This window comes from Mixophyes fleayi, chromosome 1 (genome assembly GCF_038048845.1).
Source record: "Mixophyes fleayi isolate aMixFle1 chromosome 1, aMixFle1.hap1, whole genome shotgun sequence".
In the NCBI taxonomy this organism is placed as follows: domain Eukaryota; kingdom Metazoa; phylum Chordata; class Amphibia; order Anura; family Limnodynastidae; genus Mixophyes; species Mixophyes fleayi.
Window position 1 is genome coordinate 305343439 of NC_134402.1, and position 18600 is coordinate 305362038.

The 18600-nt window shown below is 39.1% G+C and overlaps 1 protein-coding gene across 1 annotated transcript in view; it reads right to left on the reverse strand.

The window, feature by feature from the left end:
* Positions 1-419: 419 nt before the first annotated feature.
* Positions 420-18600, reverse strand: part of ROR2 (receptor tyrosine kinase like orphan receptor 2) — a 136193-nt gene continuing 118012 nt past the window's right edge. The window contains exons 5-9 of the mRNA XM_075211144.1: positions 7459-7586; positions 5140-5454; positions 4163-4408; positions 3163-3368; positions 420-2924 (exon numbers count right to left, since the gene is read on the reverse strand). Of these exons, the coding sequence (XP_075067245.1) occupies positions 1506-2924; positions 3163-3368; positions 4163-4408; positions 5140-5454; positions 7459-7586 (2314 nt within the window). The 3' untranslated portion in view covers positions 420-1505. The remainder of the gene's footprint in view (positions 2925-3162; positions 3369-4162; positions 4409-5139; positions 5455-7458; positions 7587-18600) is intronic.

An 18600-nucleotide genomic window follows, 5' to 3' on the forward strand; every position in this document is an offset into this window, starting at 1 on the left:
TGCCTCACATATGGTGGCACTGTCCAAAACTACTTCCTTTCTGGAAATCGATCCACCAGTTAATTTCCAGTATTACTCAGGTTTCTCTTCCTCCATCTCTCTCGTTTTCTTTACTCCCTCGCTCTATTCCCAAGATATCAAAATCAACTCAGAAACTCATTACACATATACTTAGTGCTGCTAGATGCCAAATTGTACCCTCAAGCACTACGAATGACAGACGACCAATCAATGTGCTCAATGTAAATGGCGAATTATGTGAGAATGTGTATAACTAGGGGAGATTGCTTGGACAAATGACCCCTTTGACCTTGAATATGGAAGTATAATATTACTCATCTTTTGTGTCAGTGTAAAGTCTCCTTAGTAACCAAATCGTTTCAGCAAGCGTCACAAAAACCAGCACAGATTCTCTTGACAACATTTTCTGCACAACCTTTATTAAAACTCAGAACCGTGATACAACAAAATCTGCACTTTGTGAGAAACAAAGGCATGAAATGAATTGACCTGTTTACACATTTATATTTTAAAACACAGACATTGTACAATAAACTGTATCCAAGGAGGATATTGTAAACAGTTAAATTATAAAGGCATTCCTCTGATCAAAACACTTCGATTTTTTTTTAAAAAGGTATATAAAAGATGATAAAACATAAATTACATTTAAACGACTGTACATGATTTATTTTGCACGAAGCAACAACCGAAACAACACCCTGCATAATGCTGTTTCAAACTAAACATTTCCTTTTGGCCTAAAGGAGAGGAGTTTTCATTGCAAGGGTCTCGTGTTTTCATGTCACACAAATATCGTTATAGTTGCTTCAGCAATATGTGATATTTGTTTTTAAGTCTAGTTCAAAACTAAACTAAAATGGAAAATGAAAAACGGACCCTCAGTCTCTTCAAATCACAAAAAATATATATTTTTTAAGTTAGTGCACGGTACATCATTTCACCTTTTTGGCTTCCTACAAATACATATATAAGGGTCAATTGAATGTGGTGCAAATTAACCAAAACAAAGACATTATCTCCACTCTCAACAGCGGACATACTCCACCTTGTTACAGTTCCCGTTGCTGTAGGCAATCACTAGCCGCTGTGGCTCACATCTAAAAGCGCACCCGTAAGATACGTGGCAGGGTTAGAATAAAAAAAAAAATGTTTTTTGTAGCAAGTCCAATACCTTGTCCTCTCTTTGATCCCTTAATATTGGCATGAATACATTTACTAAATTTACAATCACAGTCTGGATTACACACGTTGTGCTCTGATACTAAGCTGTATGTTGCACAGCAACAGTACATTACATTAAATTTCAAAGTAGCGTACCTGTCCAACATCCTGTGTGTTGCTGCTGTCAACACCAAGAAAAAAATAAACTAGTGTTCATGGCTCTAGCTTCAGCTTGGAATATGGCACCACGTGATTCATTTGATACAGTTAGCTGTACTATTCAAGTCATGGAGAAGTCTTCCTTAAGGACAGCATGAGTTTTAAGCTTCTGACTGAATATCTGTTTCATCTAAGGGCGATGTGTCATTATCACCCAGCAATTCCGTCTCTGGTACAGAGCCTTCTTCTTCCACTTGAATACGATTTTGTGACAGGTCCTCTGCTGTTAAATGTGCTTCATCACTTCCATCTGCAAGCAGGGCCACTCTGTCGGCCATGGAGTTATTTGAGGGCGCAGTCGTTACATAGCCGGTGCTGGTGGAGCCGCTCCCACTGTGATGAGATCCAGGCTTTGGGATGATTTGTGGTGGCATCTGCTGAGGAGCCATTTGCATTGGTATTTGGACTGGATAAAAATAAGCAGCCATCTGTTGATAGCCATTGACAGGAATGTAGAGCTGAGGTGGCGGCACCATAGGTCTAATCTGTCCTTTCATAGGTAAAAACTGTGGTTGTGGAAATGGCCGTCCTTTGGGCTTAAGTTCAACATACCTAGCATTGCTGACATTGCTAACTGGGCTAGTGCTAAGAGAACTTGTCTGTGTAGTATTACTTGCTCCAGACGTTTGTGCAGAACTATTGTAGTTAGACATATTTTCCCATGTTCTCAGTCTTGTGTGAATGTCCTTAAATCGAGGTCTTCTAGCAGGAAACTCATTCCAGCACTCGAGTATGAGGGAATATATCCAGGCTGGACACTCATCTGGACAAAGCAATACCTGGCGGTTCCTTATCATTTCAATGACATCTTGGTTAGAATACCCACAGTACGGCTGTAGACCGTAGCTGAAGATTTCCCACAACACTACGCCATAGGACCAGATATCAGAATCAATGGTGCACTTGCCATATGCAATGGCTTCTGGGGACATCCATCTTATCGGGAGCTGTGAATTCCCCACTAGCTTATAATAGTCAGCAGAATACACTTCTCGGAAGAGACCAAGATCCGAAATCTTAACCGCCAGTTTGTCGAAGACTAAAATATTTCTTGCGGCCAAATCTTTGTGTACCACATGGTGATTAGACAGGTACTCCATTCCTGCAGCTATTTGAGTCACAATATGGAGGAAATCAGCTGGCTCCAAAGTGGACTTAACAGTCTTGTCGTCATCTGTGCTACCCACATCGGAGTGCGGGGATCTCATGACTAGGAACTCATGGAGATCACTAAGTGGGGAGTAGCTAAATATCATACTCATGGGTTGTTCCTTGGTCACAGTACCCAGAAGGCAGACAATGTTTGGGTGTTGCAGCCTGGATCTCATGGTGGCTTCATGTTTAAATTCTTCACGAAGAGCCACCTCAACTTTGTCTTTCAATGTCTTTATAGCAACGGTCTGTGTCTGTTCCCCAGGAGCAGTACCAAAGAGATGTCCCTTATACACTTTTCCAAAACGATCTTCACCTAGCTCTTCCATAAACCTCACAGTGGAGAGGTTTATCTCTTTTACTTTGACCTAAGAACAAAAAAAACACATTGTAATACAGTTCACATAAACACTGAATTTAAGAGGTCATAATCAGACTAAATTATATTCCAAAAAATGATAAAGTAAATAAGTTGAGCATATTATAGGAATAATAGGTGGCTACATGGTTAGACAATAGCTCCATCACTTGTAGCATATAATGTACTGTTATTACTCGTTCATCTGCAATTGAGCTTGTAGGTGGAAACAGGAAACACTCTCCCACCTGTTGCTTGTGCTGGTTCATCAGAGGCATCTCCATGTCCTGGCTTGGGGATGCCATCAGCTGACGTCTCTGAGGGGTGGCGCCTGATGCTTTCTGCTTATTACGGCACATGCAGACCAGGAAGAAGAGGCACGCGATGACCAATGGGATGGCAATGCTGGGCACCAATATATACAGGATTTCCATCTTTGTGTTTTCTCTGCTACCTGTCAACAAATAAATAGGAGTTACTATGATTACATGGCACATTATGTCTATAAAGTTGAACGATATTTATAGAATTGGTTTATCATAAACACTTATATATAAAAGGATTATCTGGCTGTATAGAAGTATAAACAGAGAGAGTTTGTAAAAGCAGCAAATCCTAAACTTGATGCTGAAAACAAAACAGTAGGATAATAGTCAAACAATGTTAAATATAAGAAGCAACGTTATGTCAGAAGTGTATACAAATGATTAGGTAGAGCATGCGAGTTAAAGTTGTTTAGGTAGAGCATATAGTAACTTTTTTGAAAGTGTTATTACCAGTCAGAGAACATAGTTTGTACCTCATACACTTGGGAGTCAGAATACACTATAATAAGAAAACTGAATACCTTTATTAAATCATAGATGATTGTTTAAATAACTAGAATTCCTTCTGCCTGAAAATTAGTTGGTGTACTTGCCAGAGAGCTAACACCTTTGATTTCCAATGAATTTTATATTGACTGAAAAATAATATATTCTACTGTGTACCACACTGCAATTCCACTGCACATTTTAAACTCATTCTAAAATGAATTGTAGAACAAGTGCCATTTACTAAAATAACAGCCAAACTGATAAAGCAATATAGCAGCAGTCATCATCTGTCATCATCATAGAAATGTAAACCTATGCACAGAAGAGACTATCTCCATATTACTAGTTACCATCCATTAAAGAGAAAACAGTTACATTTGTACACAGTTTCTTCTATTTAAACGTCCAGATATATGAGCACGTTGATACATACGGCAAGCGGGCACTTCACACAGCTCTATGCGCACGTTCTTGTTAAGGGTGAAACACCAGGGAGCCTCCATCTGGCCTCCAGGGTTACGGCAGTATGCGTGCCCTCCGCCAATTTCTGGATATTCAGCAGAGGACAGCTGGTGACTGTGTGGAAACTGACTGTTCCATGGCTGGCACTGGTGCCCTGACTTGGTGACACTGACCGAGCCTCGATAATCAATCCCTGTACCATTGTAACACTGTTGATCTGAAAAAAAAAGAGAAGTGTGCAACGTAATTATAACATGAGTTCTTATAACACATATCCGGAAATGCTGGAACTATTACTTTATGTGTTACTATACTTTAGATCTGTTTTATTTTAGCAGAAAAAAGACAGGATACACTGTGCATTACAGATAAACACTTGTAGACGGATCCATAACTGGCAATGTGGAGTCAGCACCTCATCCCCCGGAAATACTGGCTGCAGCCATGAAATGGCCCCTCTATGGGACCTCTGGACAGGACAGGGTGAGGTTTTGAAAACGACCAAGTTTGATTCTGCATTTGCAGCTAGTTTTAGCTCTTAATTCTGTACTAACCCTGCACATCTGGTGTGAGTGTCACAGCATTTACACACACTAAACAAGAGAGCGAACCGCAGAACAAAAATAGACAATGTTATACATCAGCCAAGCTGTCTTTGAAGAATATTTACAAACAACATACAGAGATGTGTCTCCTGCTGTAACATGATCTCATACTATTCCTAGGTGGGCCTCACTGACAGTCAGCAGAGCATGCTGGGAGAGGGCACATCTATGAAGAGTCTTATTACACCTATGACCTTGCATCCATGCATAGCCCTAACGCACGGGGCAGATGGGAACCAGGCTGCAGATCTTTACTGGTCTTAAGATGGGTTCTTTCTAATCAAAGAAAGATGTCTGACAGCCACACACGCAGAGCTGCAAACTGCTAAGAAAAACAACTTACATCTGTTCATTCTCTCCATTGGGATTCCTATTCTCATGCAGTTGGCAGCGTCAGGGCTCTCGGGCAGAGGAAGCTCCTCGCAGTTGGGAAGGTGCAGCTGCATCAGTATGAGGGGATTGGAACGAGCGATGTTATATTCCTGGTGGCACAGGTCATTTTCAAGCACTTCACACTCATCCCTGCACAGCTCTCTCGGCTTTGGGGTGCGGGAGCGCTCGTCACACAGTGGGAACACAAAATGGCAAAAAGATGGGATAGCAAACTGGGAGCACTGGTCGGAGAGATGGGTCGATGTGCCAATCATGGTGAATGCCGCTAAAAACAGAAAAAAAACATGGTTTTTATATTGGCTAAGTGTTCGCCATATGATAAGACAAGACAAGCCCCTTTGTCTAACAATTATTTGTACATATCAGTGGACCAGTCTCCATAAAAAATATTCCATGAGTAAAACGACAGATTATTACGTAATGATTAGAATTTCAGATTAACTTTCATTGTTTGACATTGTGTAATGTGGTTTCTGAGATATGAAATACACAACAGAAATTAACAGTCAATGAAGTCACAGTTAATACGTTTGGAGTTCACCCAGTGAATACAATCATATCCATAGATCTATGGAACTTAACACTCAAACAGGATTATCCCAGACAAATAGTAGATGTCATTTCGGTAAAGCTCCCGCTCCCCCAACACCGTACCAGGTCACCTGTCTGGTTTCTCAAAAGGGGAGAATATTTGTAATATTATAGCTGACTGGATAGACCTCCAGTTCTGTGCAATCGTTGTCTATGGCAAAAGGTAACTCAGCAGTTTACACCCTCCCTTCAGAGAGATAATCCAGTGCATTACTGGCTGGGCGAGTTCTCCTGAACTGCAGGGTTCCTTGACATAGGGTCCAACAGTTCTGCTAGTTTCTGAATAAACTGGGCTGTTCTGACATTGCGGTAAGGGATTATAGTATAACCCAGTGGTTCCCAAACTGTGTGCCTAGGCTTCCTGGGGTGCCTCAGCGATCTCACAGGGGTGCCTCAGCCAGGGCCAGTGGTAAGCAAGGCGGGGGACTACTTGGTAATTATTTTGGCTTAGGGGTGCCTTGAAAAAATTATGGAGGCCCTAAGGGTGCCTTGAACTGAAAAAGTTTGGGATCCACTGGTATAACCTGTTGAAATATTTTGAGGTTTAATTCTATCATTAATTATTATTATAATAATAATAATAATAATAATAATAAGAATAATAATAATAATAATAATTTAGAATACATTTATAGTGCCATTTCCAACAGGACTCAAAGCACTTTACATTGTTGCAGAGCACGCTTAGTTGCTGTTCTATAGAATAATTCACTTTAGGCTGTAATGACTTCAGGTCAGGGGCAGGCTGGGCTGAGAGGCAGAGGGACATCTGCCCTCCGGGCTGGTCCCATATGGGACTACCTTGGGATGGGTCACTGGGCCACCTGCATTTTTTTTTTTTTTAAATTGTGCCTAATAGGCTGCTGAGTTGAGTCTTGCCGCCCCGGGCTAATATTTTCCAGCCCCCCCCTGCTTCAGGTTGTAATTTCTAGCAAGCACTGTCCTCTCATCTTCTGTTGCCTTGTAGGTAACTATTATGTTAACGATTCATGTTTTTATTTGCGCTGTACAAATAATGACTAAAGATTTTCATTTTTATAAATAACTATTCAAAAATACTGAAAACAAGAATGCTTAGGTAAAAGTAACTCGCTAAAGAATTGCATACAAATGTAACAAATGTTCAAGGACGATATAACTTTCAAGACTGAAGTTGTAAGCTCCCATGAAACGTATTATAGTCATACAGATTTTTTAACACTAGAGGGCGCCACACATTAGTGCTACAAAAAGGCTTTGTACAAAGCAATGTAAAACTGCAAGTCTGATCTTACAAACGGCCTTACAAAGAAACATACTCATTGCTTATTGAAAGGAAACAAACGCAAACAAAATTCTACTGTATTTAAGTAATGTGTACACAACAAAAAATGTGTAACATGGAAGTTGCACTATATGAAAAGCATAATGGATAATATAGATCAGGATTTCTTGCTCTTTTTCTGATCTCATAAGTACCCCCTAAAGTTTTTACTAATAACTAAGTCACCCTCTGTTATTACACAGTGAGATTCCCTCTGTTATTACACAGTGAGATTGTATAGTTTTTAGATTGTATACGCCACAACAGCGGAGATTTAACCCTTACACTACGTACTGGGAGATGTTTTTTGTCAGGAAAATGTTAATATTAAATATGACAGCAAAAATGGCCAGTCTAGTGATTTGTAATCCCTACCTGTAATTCGGTTTTCAATTTCCCCTTGCATCTGGAGGGAATCCACGTAAATGCTTCTGTTTCCAATAAATCTGGCGCAAGCAATGCCCCTGTAGGGCTGACAAAACCCATCTTCCTGATAGTCATCCCTGGAGGGAGAGAGAAAACATAAATAACAGCATTCTTTTAGTAAGACTGTAGATGTCTACTTGTCAGACAGCACAAGGTATGTAAAAAAATGTATATATGAATGTATATGCAAGACTTGCAATATAACAAATTCCAAGGTGGTACGTTTAAATAAATAATTTTACCAATCCCTCTATAGGGGCAGGGATATAATATATCTAGTGCTGGGCTCGGTGAGGAAGAGGTTAAGAAACTTTATGAAAGTGCTTCCACAGTGAAGTTGAAGTATACATATTTTTTTCCTAATTGTATCAAGCAGAGGTTCTTCATGTGTGGGTGGGGAACTAAAATGTGTCCCTCATTTCCTTTACTTTATATTATCAGCATTATAGAGTAATGCCATTAAAATAAAGTAAAATTATTAATTAAAGACCAAACCATGGGAGACAAAGCTGACTAATACGCATCATCTGGGATCCAAGCAATAAAGGTTAAGAACCACAGTTTTAAACGCCAGTGGAATAATCTTTTCTATGGCTAACAGTGCAAGTTATTTATTAGAGGTGGACAGATCTGCTTATGGGCCACATTAAGCGCTTTTAGCAAATAAAGCATGTACAGTATGAGTTTCATAGAGTCTCTATGTGCATTGAACCTTCTAGGTGCCAATACACACTATGATATTGTGGCAAAAACAAAATAGAGAGGATGGTATAAAATGCAGTTGAAAGGTGACCCCAACAGCCCGTATTGTCTTGCAGGTGAAGTCATCTTCTAACCGCACTAACAGGCTACAATGGAGCCCAAAGTGATCTGAGGGACCCATCGACTGGCTCTCGTCAGATTTGTCCACTCACTTGTTCGCCCATGTGCAGCGAGTTTAGGAGATGTCACCAATACAAATCGGTACATAAAAAAATCTGAGCAATTCAATATAAACTTCCATTGAGTCACCAATAAATGAGCTTTAAATCTTCATCATAATTTAAGACCCTGGATGTGTAATCTATAAATCAATTATACCCCATTCATACTGCACCAAAATCCCGGGTTTTTCCCGGGGCGAGCTCAAACAACCCGGGTCTTGGTGCAGTATGAATGGTACAAGTGAAAAATCCCGGGTCTAAAAACCCGTGTCTTCAACCCGGGATTTATCGAGGGGTAATTCCCGGGTCGGACCCGGGTCGCCTGCACTATGAATGGTGCAACCCGGGTTTTTGCATAGGAGAGAGAGAGATTTTTTTTTTTTCATATTCCAGCCAATGAAAACTGCTCTGGTGATGACTCCCACAAATTGCCAGGGCACAGACTTGTGCAGTATGAATGGGGTCAACCCGGGAAATTCCCGGGTCCGAGGTGCAGTATGAATGGTGTTTCTTAGCTGGGACGCTCCGAGCCCCTGCAAAAACCCAGCTTCAAAAACCCGGGATATTGCCAGGGCGGCAGTATGAAAGTGGTATTTAGTGGGTTCACTGGGACCTTAGTGCTATTAAAGGTGAACTATAGTCCAGAAAGAAAAAATGAAAAGAAAAAAAACTGAAATAGAATGCAGGGTATGGTAAGATTCTAACTAGATTTTATAGTTAGTTTATTAGTTTTTGTTCATTTCTGTTTTTTCTGTTTGATCTTGTAAATGTAGGGTGTATTTCTAAACTCTAGAAGTATACTGTAAGGCTGGGTACACACTACAGGTTTTTCAGACGATTATTGGGCCAATCACACGATAAACGAACATTCGGGCTGACATCTCATTAGTGTGTACGTGCCAGCGATGAACGCATATCGTTCCAAAGTTCATCTTATCGTTAAACCAAACTAAAAATCTCATTCAGCTATGGAACAATGTCATTCCAATCCTGCAGTGTGTATGCACTCTGGACCAGCAGTATCCATAGATCTCTACAGAGTGGGCAGAGTCATGATCTTTTCAGCAGATGGTTATGACAGATGAAGAGCACAGATCTGAAGATAAATCTTGTAACATGTATTTAATGTGTACACATGAATCGGCATGCTGACTTTTTTTTCAGTCGTTGGTAAAATAGTTAACTATATTGTATTGGGAGAAATTTTCTGCGGTGTGTACCCAGTCTAAATCAATTTATAAATGTACTCTTACTAGGTGGTGGGATTACCTGGGACTGTTGCCTGGCAACTAAAGAGGTTAAGAAGGGTAGGAGAAAGGTGATAATAAAAGCAATCAGAAGGTCAATAAAAGTAGCAGGATCAATTCACTTAAAGCTATGCCCCTGTTATCTTCCATTCTAGGCTCTGAAAGGGTCCATGCTGTGATCTCAAAAGTCCTTAACAGTTGAGGAATTTGCTCTTAGTTCTGCTTCCGAAACTGTTACATGAGTATCTGTGAATTGTGCTAGAACAAATCAACTTGCATTTTAACTTTTCTGGTCCTTTAAATAGAGGCAACCAATGATAGCTATAGTGTAAACTCACAAACAAGGAGAACACATGTTTATTTATTTATAAATAGACAGTAAAACATTGTGACAAAAGTATAAAAATGTTTACCTGCATGTTTGTATCTATTTATAGAAAGGGAAATGGACTGTAGTTACAGTATACAGAGTTAATACAGTACACTAGTTATATGCAACAATGCTAAAGGTCTATGGAACTAGCCTAATCATGCCATAGCCCTGTCACATTGGCAGGAAGATCTGCCTATATTTTATGATGATGTACAAAAGAAAATAATAGATAATATAATTTTTCAAAGAGAAATAGCTTAACTCACTTTTCAACAAAAGTGTTGCAATACCTTCATTTCACAATTTGGGATGTGATGTATTTTTTGGGGGGATTCACCTAAATCCTGGGGTTTAAGCAATACTGTGTTTTGCCTGAAACCTTCCAATTGGATAAACAGATTCAAATCCCAATTGTCCCGCTAATTGTACTGTGTATGGACCAGAGATATTGCTTATAGAAGCTAAAATTAACATTCAGATTTGATCTTTTATGCCCTTCCTACTTGATTTGAGCTCAGATTTGGTTAGGTATACGGTAGAAGCTGCCAAAAAAGAATTACATATGTGTCTGCATTCTAAAATGAGTATATAATGTATCCCAATTTAAATTAACTGATGTTTATTCTCATCTGGTAGATAAACAGTTAATTGTAATGTTTCTCATAGATTTATACAGCAGCCTTAAATGTGCTGGGGTTGTGACTTCACCCTTTATAGCACAGCTGCAGAGTAGCCCAACACAATGTACATCCTGGGGCCATGAAAACATTCATTGAGTCAAGGAATGTTAGATGTCCAAGGGGCATTCCACACACACTAATCACAGGTTGTTAACATGCTCCAAATTCTACTTCCCCGTTAGCTGCTCTTTTGTCAAAATTGATAGTTAATTAGCTATGGATGCATTAATTTACATCATAAGGGCGCTATCCAAGGAACTGACCTTGAGTACTTTAGATGGCTTGAGGCTTGCCGAGGGGGCGTGAAGGGGGCATGCAAATTGAAATAGTATGATGAAATGTGCTCAATGAAATTAAATAATAATAATCATATATATTTAAATATTTTGAAAACAAGTGATAAACAAAAGAAGTGTTGGAAGACAGAAATGCCCAAATATATGAGCAACTCATTAATGTGAAATTGAAATAGATACTTCATTCTGTCTTTCTGTCAGTCTAATCCAAGAAGTTCATTGATAAAGTCAATGAAGGGCACAGAAAAACACATTTTCTGTCAACCAATATATGGAAAATACTGGGCATATACACAAAAATGTGTTCCCCACTGTAAAACATTGTGCAAAGTGAGCAGACACGCTTTACTGGAGAATTAACTGTGCTGAAAGTGTGGTTATTTGTTAAAATGAAATATAAACACTTTCAGCTGTTCATAAAGGATATTGGAAAGGAGGGTTATAGTTTGACTTGATTTGTGATTCATAGCCCCACAGCAACATTTAAAAGTTAACAATGACTAGTAAATAAACCTCAAGTGCATAAAAAAAAAATCAACATTTCCATTTACTGGAATGTAAAACAGACTCTTGGCTGATTTTCCAAAGGAAGCATTGTGATTGGCTGAGCAGTCTATCAAATCAGGAGCATGGGCATGCATCCTTCAACACCTTTTCAACTACACTATTCAGCTGCTATTATTATCCTCACCTTTCTCAATTTGATTGCATATAAGGGAAGATGACTATAGGTAGACACTGTCTTAATTGCAGAATAGCATAAAAATGAGATGTGTGTCTTCTCTAAAGCGTTATTTATAACGTACTGGTTCAAACCACCGATTTATTGTTTAATGTTTAAGCTGATGACATTCTTTCTTGCAACTATGTTAACATAACTAGTCTAAATTTACAAAATAAAGATATGCAGTACTATTTATTTATAAAGTGACAGCATCTTTCTTTGTACTGCCAGCAAGTAATAAGAAGACTGTATAATAATAAGGGCTTATTGCAGTGTGAGAATCGAGTTGCCCACACTGGCCAATGGCACCTTTGGGAGGCCTACATTAAGAACACAGTCTGTTACCACTCACTAACTGGAGCAAGCTTAGTTTTTAGCATGTGTTCTGCTCTGCTGTGATTAGGTAGGAAAGCACCAACTGTATGGCCCTCAGTTCCCCAGAGGAATGAATTATACTGGTACAGTTTGCAGCGTTTGCAACCCTGATTGTGTGAAAAAGCTCCAGCAGTTGGTGCACCCTGCACACTTCCAAGTTGTTGGCTTACTTTCCGCTCTTGGGAGATGCCTCCACAAACTAGAAGAGCACCTTGGTGTGCAGAGAGGCGGAAATATGTCCAAAGGCGCACTCTGAGCAAACATGTAAAGGTCACATGAAAGCCCAACCTCCTACCACTTTATTACCACCCTTTTTATCAAATAGATATTTAAATTTTCCTCCTAAAATGCCACTTGGTTTGGCCTCATTTAAGGCTTAAATTAATCATAGGAGAGAGGGAACACTTGGAGGTATATTACTAAACTGCGGGTTTGAAAAAGTGGAGATGTTGCCCATAGCAACCAATCAGATTCTAGCTGTCATTTTGTAGAATGTACTAAATAAATGATAACTAGGATCTGATTGGTTGCTATGGGCAACATCTCCACTTTTTCAAATACGCAGTTTAGTAAATATACCCACCTACACAGTGGGTGTGGCCTGTTTTCATATCCAATTCATATTCTAGATCAATTAGTTTGTATGTTTCAGCTCTGCAGTGACATCACTGATAAACTGGCTTCTAAGTCCAGCTAAAAAATAGCTGGCTTTATAATGATTCAAATACCCTTTGGCTTTGACCTTTACCATGACCTTTCTCAGCTGATAATGATAGGACTATATTTTAATTGCTATCACATTTGTTTACCTCAACTTTAGACAAGTTAAGACTGATTTGAAATGGCTATTTAAAAAAACAAAAAAACAGTGAGCAATATTTATGGCTCTTGTTATATCTAGATGTCATAAGTATTATATTTAACATAATGTGACACCTATAAAATAGAGCATTATGCATCGTACATCGTACATAAGCTCTGTAAATGCAGAACAGAAATTTTCCTGGTGCAGAAAAATATTTGCCCAAGTTATACTGAACATTTATAGAAAAATAAAGTATAACTAAATCCTATTCATAAGGTAAATAAAAGAGTGACATTTAAACATTATCTAAATAAATTATGCCATGCTATACATTTTTAGAAAAGGGATTTATTAGCAAGTTACTCTGTGTTTTCCATGCATTTGTTTTAAATGTCTCAACTGATAACAAGATGATTTGCAAAATTATTTTTAATACATTTTCTACTGCTGCCTGGTAGATAAAAAGCATATACTAAAGTTGTGTCTAACGAACCTAACCACTTGCAAGCCAGAGATGTCAACTGACATATATAGCTTGGGTTGTCCCATCCCCCAACCATTCCTAATTATTACAATTGAGGAAACCGTTCAACACAAAAGCTGGTTTTCCCCTCATCTGATGATGTCTGAGACTTTCTGTGCCTTTTACACTTCTGTGCATGTGTTTCTGAGACAATAAATTGTGTTGTGTGAAGGAGCTATCTGTCTGCGATGGCTTTTAGGCAATTCCTATGGATGATTCTCTACTGCAATTAAATGAGGTTTCTTAATTGTGAGATCTTGCAGGGCTTTTCACCCATCTAAAAGACCACATTTGTATTCCTTACCTTGGAAGTGACAGCTGCTGTCAGCAGGATGTCACTCACTCAAGGTCTATAACATAACTCATAACTAAGCAGTATTTTAAATAACAGAATGTATAAATATGATGCTTGACAAAAGGCAGCTCTGAGAGCCACTTAATATCATTGCTTATTTAATACCTTAAAGATGGAGAAACCAGCAAAAGATCAAATTAATGAAGAGACAGGTCCAAACCTGCAAGAAGCCCGTGCTTTGATGTAAGAGTTTTATGTTTGTGACCCTGCATGTTGAAGAGCACTGGGAACTTTAAGCTGGAAGAATAAATGGGTCCAGTGGATCCCAAACTTTCTCAGCTCGAGGCACCCTTAGGGCCCCCTATAATTTTTTCTAGGCACCCCTAAGCCAAAATAATTACCAAGTAGTCCCCGCCTTGCTTACCCCCAGCCCTGGCCGCAGCACCCCTGTGAGATCGCCGCAGCACCCCAGTTTGGGAATCACTGGGCAATATATTACTATATGGCAACAATAAAATGCAAATCTACGGACGTGCTATAGCCTCATGAGTTTCTCCTCGTCCTGTCTGGGCTCATTTCTTGTTACAGCAGATATCACTGACAGTGGAGGCCTCACACTTTAACACAGCATTTTGAAAATTCATCCAACAGTCGTCTTGTTTGTCACGACATTTTATGTCATCATTCTTCATTTTTGAACAACTTGAGGATTTGGAAAGAAAACAGGCTGCAAAAACAACCTGTCATAAGATCTTAGCTGTGCTCATTTTGCTCCCCTATGGCCATGTTGCAGTTATTGTCTTCAGGCCGTAATCCTGTAATGTTAAAACCATTTTGCTGTGGTATGCGAGAGGTCAGAACTACAAGGTCGTCTTGCTGAGTTGGTAATTGGAAACAGTTGTTTGGCCCCCTGTAAGTACTAGAGAAAAACTTAATATAATACGCTAGTATTTTAATAGTTAATATTTGTCATTAGAATTGAGTGACAAACTGTGCATGGAAGGTGACTAACACTCACGGAACAGCCTGTGTAAAGAAATATAGTCACATATTGTTTCCTGGCCATTAACTACACATGGAATATGTCTAAACAGCAGTTACCGTGGCAACGATTCTCCTTACTATTTCTGCCAGGTTGCACTTTTATCCACCTAAACAGTTTTTGTTATAAACACACTCCTTAGATTTGATGTACCTGGTTACTTCACTGTAGTCTAGTTTAGAAAGCAGCTTTTCTTTCAAACTAAAATTATTTAGGTAGATGTAACTTCAACTTTGAGCAAAATGTCGCATATTTATAAGTAGTTTATGCATGTGCATGAATTAAAAGTTGTTGGATGTCCACTTTGATACTGTAAATGATATAACCCAGTATGATTCCCTCATATTCCAAGTGGTATCCACCCTACAGTTTAAAAGCCTATGTGGTTCATTTATAAAAGGACTACATTAATAAAGGGGATAGTTAACTTTTGAATGGTGCAGCCATTCATCAAATATCGCTGTGTTGGATACATGTTCTGTTAACAGAAGAAGAATACTGAAAAAATAAAACAATAAAACACTATTTTTAAAATAAATAATTTTTTTTTAAACAAGCATTTTTTCCAGAGAAAATCTGTTTAACATTATTATGACTATTATGTTTTGTGGGAAAAATGATAGATATAAGCTACATATTATACCTACCACTATTTTGTTATGTAGGAAAGAGTTATTTAACTTTAATCTTTTTCCTTCCATCAGTGGAGCTGAAAGCTTTTTAGTGCGAACCAGCAACATAGTTTATGTAGGTTAACAAAGCGATAAGTAACTCTTTTACATAGTTGCCAACATTGGCAACTTGTGTCCCGTGATATACGGGGAGGCAGGTAGGTGTGTGGGGGCGGGGCTCAAAGAATTGCATCGTTAGCCCCACCCCCAAAACAGTCATCACTTTTTTCGGACAATAAAATAGGGGGCGGGGCTACAATGACGCGTACACTGAACCACTAAGCCCCACCACCTCCGTTTAATTTGCAGAGCCAGACCAGAATCAGGAGAATTGCCTGCTCTCCCGGGAGTCCGGGAGACCGACCCGTACATTCGGGGAGAGTTGGCAAGTATGCTCTTATAGCTCTGTATCGCTGGGGCAGCCAAATATCTCTGTACTGTGCCAGTGATAAAATTTTAATAAATTGTGCCAAAAAGTTATTTTATTATCTCCGCATTAAGCGTCAATATAAATACATATATATAGTTTTCGCTGCGAAAAGAAGACTTTAAATAAATAGGACCCTATGACTTGACCATCACACTTTTGCAGGCTTTAAGTTGGTTGTGTTTGCTGTATAATGTTAATAATTGTTAATTGTATGCTTGATGAAGATGACAAGTTTACGTAAGCATTAAATGCATCAGTAAAGCTATGGTGCATCATTAGATCAGTATGCTGCATAAAACTTCAAAATAATATGCTATAGTTCAATAATAATTCCATAATCATGCTTTCATCCTACCACATCATTACCATAACCTCCAAAATATTACCAGCTAATCCTAATTCCACATTTCTCTCCTTCCACTGGTGATAATTACATTTATACTACCATTTTTGGTGCTAAATCTGGTCTCAAGATAAACCCATTGTTTTTAATGACTCCGAACAATAGTAAAAATGCCAGTGGATATGGTCACACTACATCTGTAGTACATTTTTCCGAATGCATCTGTTCCATTCACTTGTGTTTATCACAGGCAAACATATTGAAAAAACCTAAGTGACCTTCAATGACCTCAAAAATGCTAGTAAAAAGGCTAGTAACAAACGCCCGAAAGCTAAAAATGCAAATAGACTGCCAGTAGTTATGAGATCCTAGTCATTGGGAGAAGGATGTAGTAAACATGCTGCTACATTCACCTCTGCCAGTTTGAAAGGGAAGACCTGTGCAAACCAGCGCTAATGATGAATTGCGTTAACCCTCACTGAACGTGGATGCTGTTTAGTAGAAAACAGTGCACAACTGCACAGACCAGCAGCTGCACAGGAAGAATAATGGACAGTAATGAAACACAATAGCACCCATGTGCTCGAGTCCTTATTTGTTATTGCTCCATTATTTACTGCTGTTAGGATCTCTGCTAACCAAGAGCAAAGACTCGGTACACCAATAGTTACAGTTATTACATGCATGGCAAAGCTTGAAGTATTGCAGGCCTGGTGGTCCTTTATGTATGTTACTGTAGATTATATCTGTCTTAGAGTCCACCATCTCCCCAGGTAAATATATAATCATGTTCCCGGTAATTAGTAGTGTCAGTTGCATAAGAAATATAAGCATTTGGAATTACTTAGACATACAGGCTTGCTAGGAATAACTTTGACAGAGAAATTTGGGATTAATTATTATCCGAACCATTGAATAATGACTAAGGAAACATGGTACATTGTTTGCAGTTTATTTAGTGCTTGTTATTAAAACAGAAACAATAACGGGTATGTATATTTAGGGATGTCATGTGAAGCCAGGCTTGCAGTTCTTATTGAAAACAGCCGTTACCAAATACAATAAAAGAAAAAGGCTTATAATGTTACCACGTTTTCCGTTCCATTGCTGTCTATGTAATGATAGTTCATCTTAATTGTTTAATTAAGATAGCAGGTTTGTATCAATGAGTCCCACCCGATCTCCCCATTCACTTACCCCAAGTGAATCAGGGTGCCTTTGGATGCCTGTAGGCATCTGGTTGAGACTGGTATTCTCAGGGGTGAATGTTGTGGATTTTTTTAACATACATGAAGTAGCCCCATTACAAAAGCCTGAAGGGGCTCCTCATGCTCCATCCTACATCTACAGACGTCACATCATTCAAAAACACCCAACATTTCAATAAAGTGAGGATTTCTCCAATGAAAGATTCAGCAAATGTTTCAATAAAACAATATGTAGCCCAACCCTTTGAGGCCCTTGGATGCACCTATTTTTTTTGGGTGGGAGGGGGGTTTGCCCTATGTTGTTGAGTGGAATAACAGTCACATTGATGCTATGGTTAGACTGATACCCTTGAAGTAATGCATGCCAGTACAGTCATGGCTAAAATTTTTGGGAACTTTGCTGCTTCAGTGATCTTAGACTTTTTTTGTCAGATGTTGCTATGGTATACTGAAGTAAAATTAAGCATTTCATGTGCCTTTCAAGTGTCAAAGGCTTTCACTGGCAATTACCTTAAGTTTATGCAAAGACTCAATATTTGCAATGTTGACCCTTCTTTTTGCAATTCACCCAAGCATGTTGTCAATCAACTTCTGGTCCACATACTGACTGATGACCGCCCATTCTTGCCTAATCAATGCTTGGAGTTTGTCAGAATTTGTGGGTTTTTGTTTGTCCACCTGCCACTTGAGGATTGTCCACAAGTTCTCAAGGGGATTAAGCTCTGGGGAATTTCCTGTCCGTGGAGCCAACGTTTCGATGTTTTGATCCCCGAACCACTTAGTAAACACTTTTGCCTTATGGCAAGGTGCACCATCATGCTGGAAAAGGCATTGTTCATCACCAAACTGTTCTTGGATAGTTGGGAGAAGTTGTTCTTGGAGGATGTTTTGGTACCATTCTTTATTCATGGCTGTGTTCTTAGGCAAAATTGTGAGTGAGCCCACTCCCTTGGCTGAGAAGCAACCCCACACATGAATGGTCTCAGGATGATTTACTGTTGGTATGACACAGGACTAATGGTAGCGCTCACCTTTCCTTCTCCAGACTGCCATTTCTCCAGATGCTCTAAACAATCTGAAAGGGGATTCATCAGAGAAAATGACTTTATCCCAGTCCTCAGCAGTCCAATCCTTGTACCTTTTGCAGAATATCAGT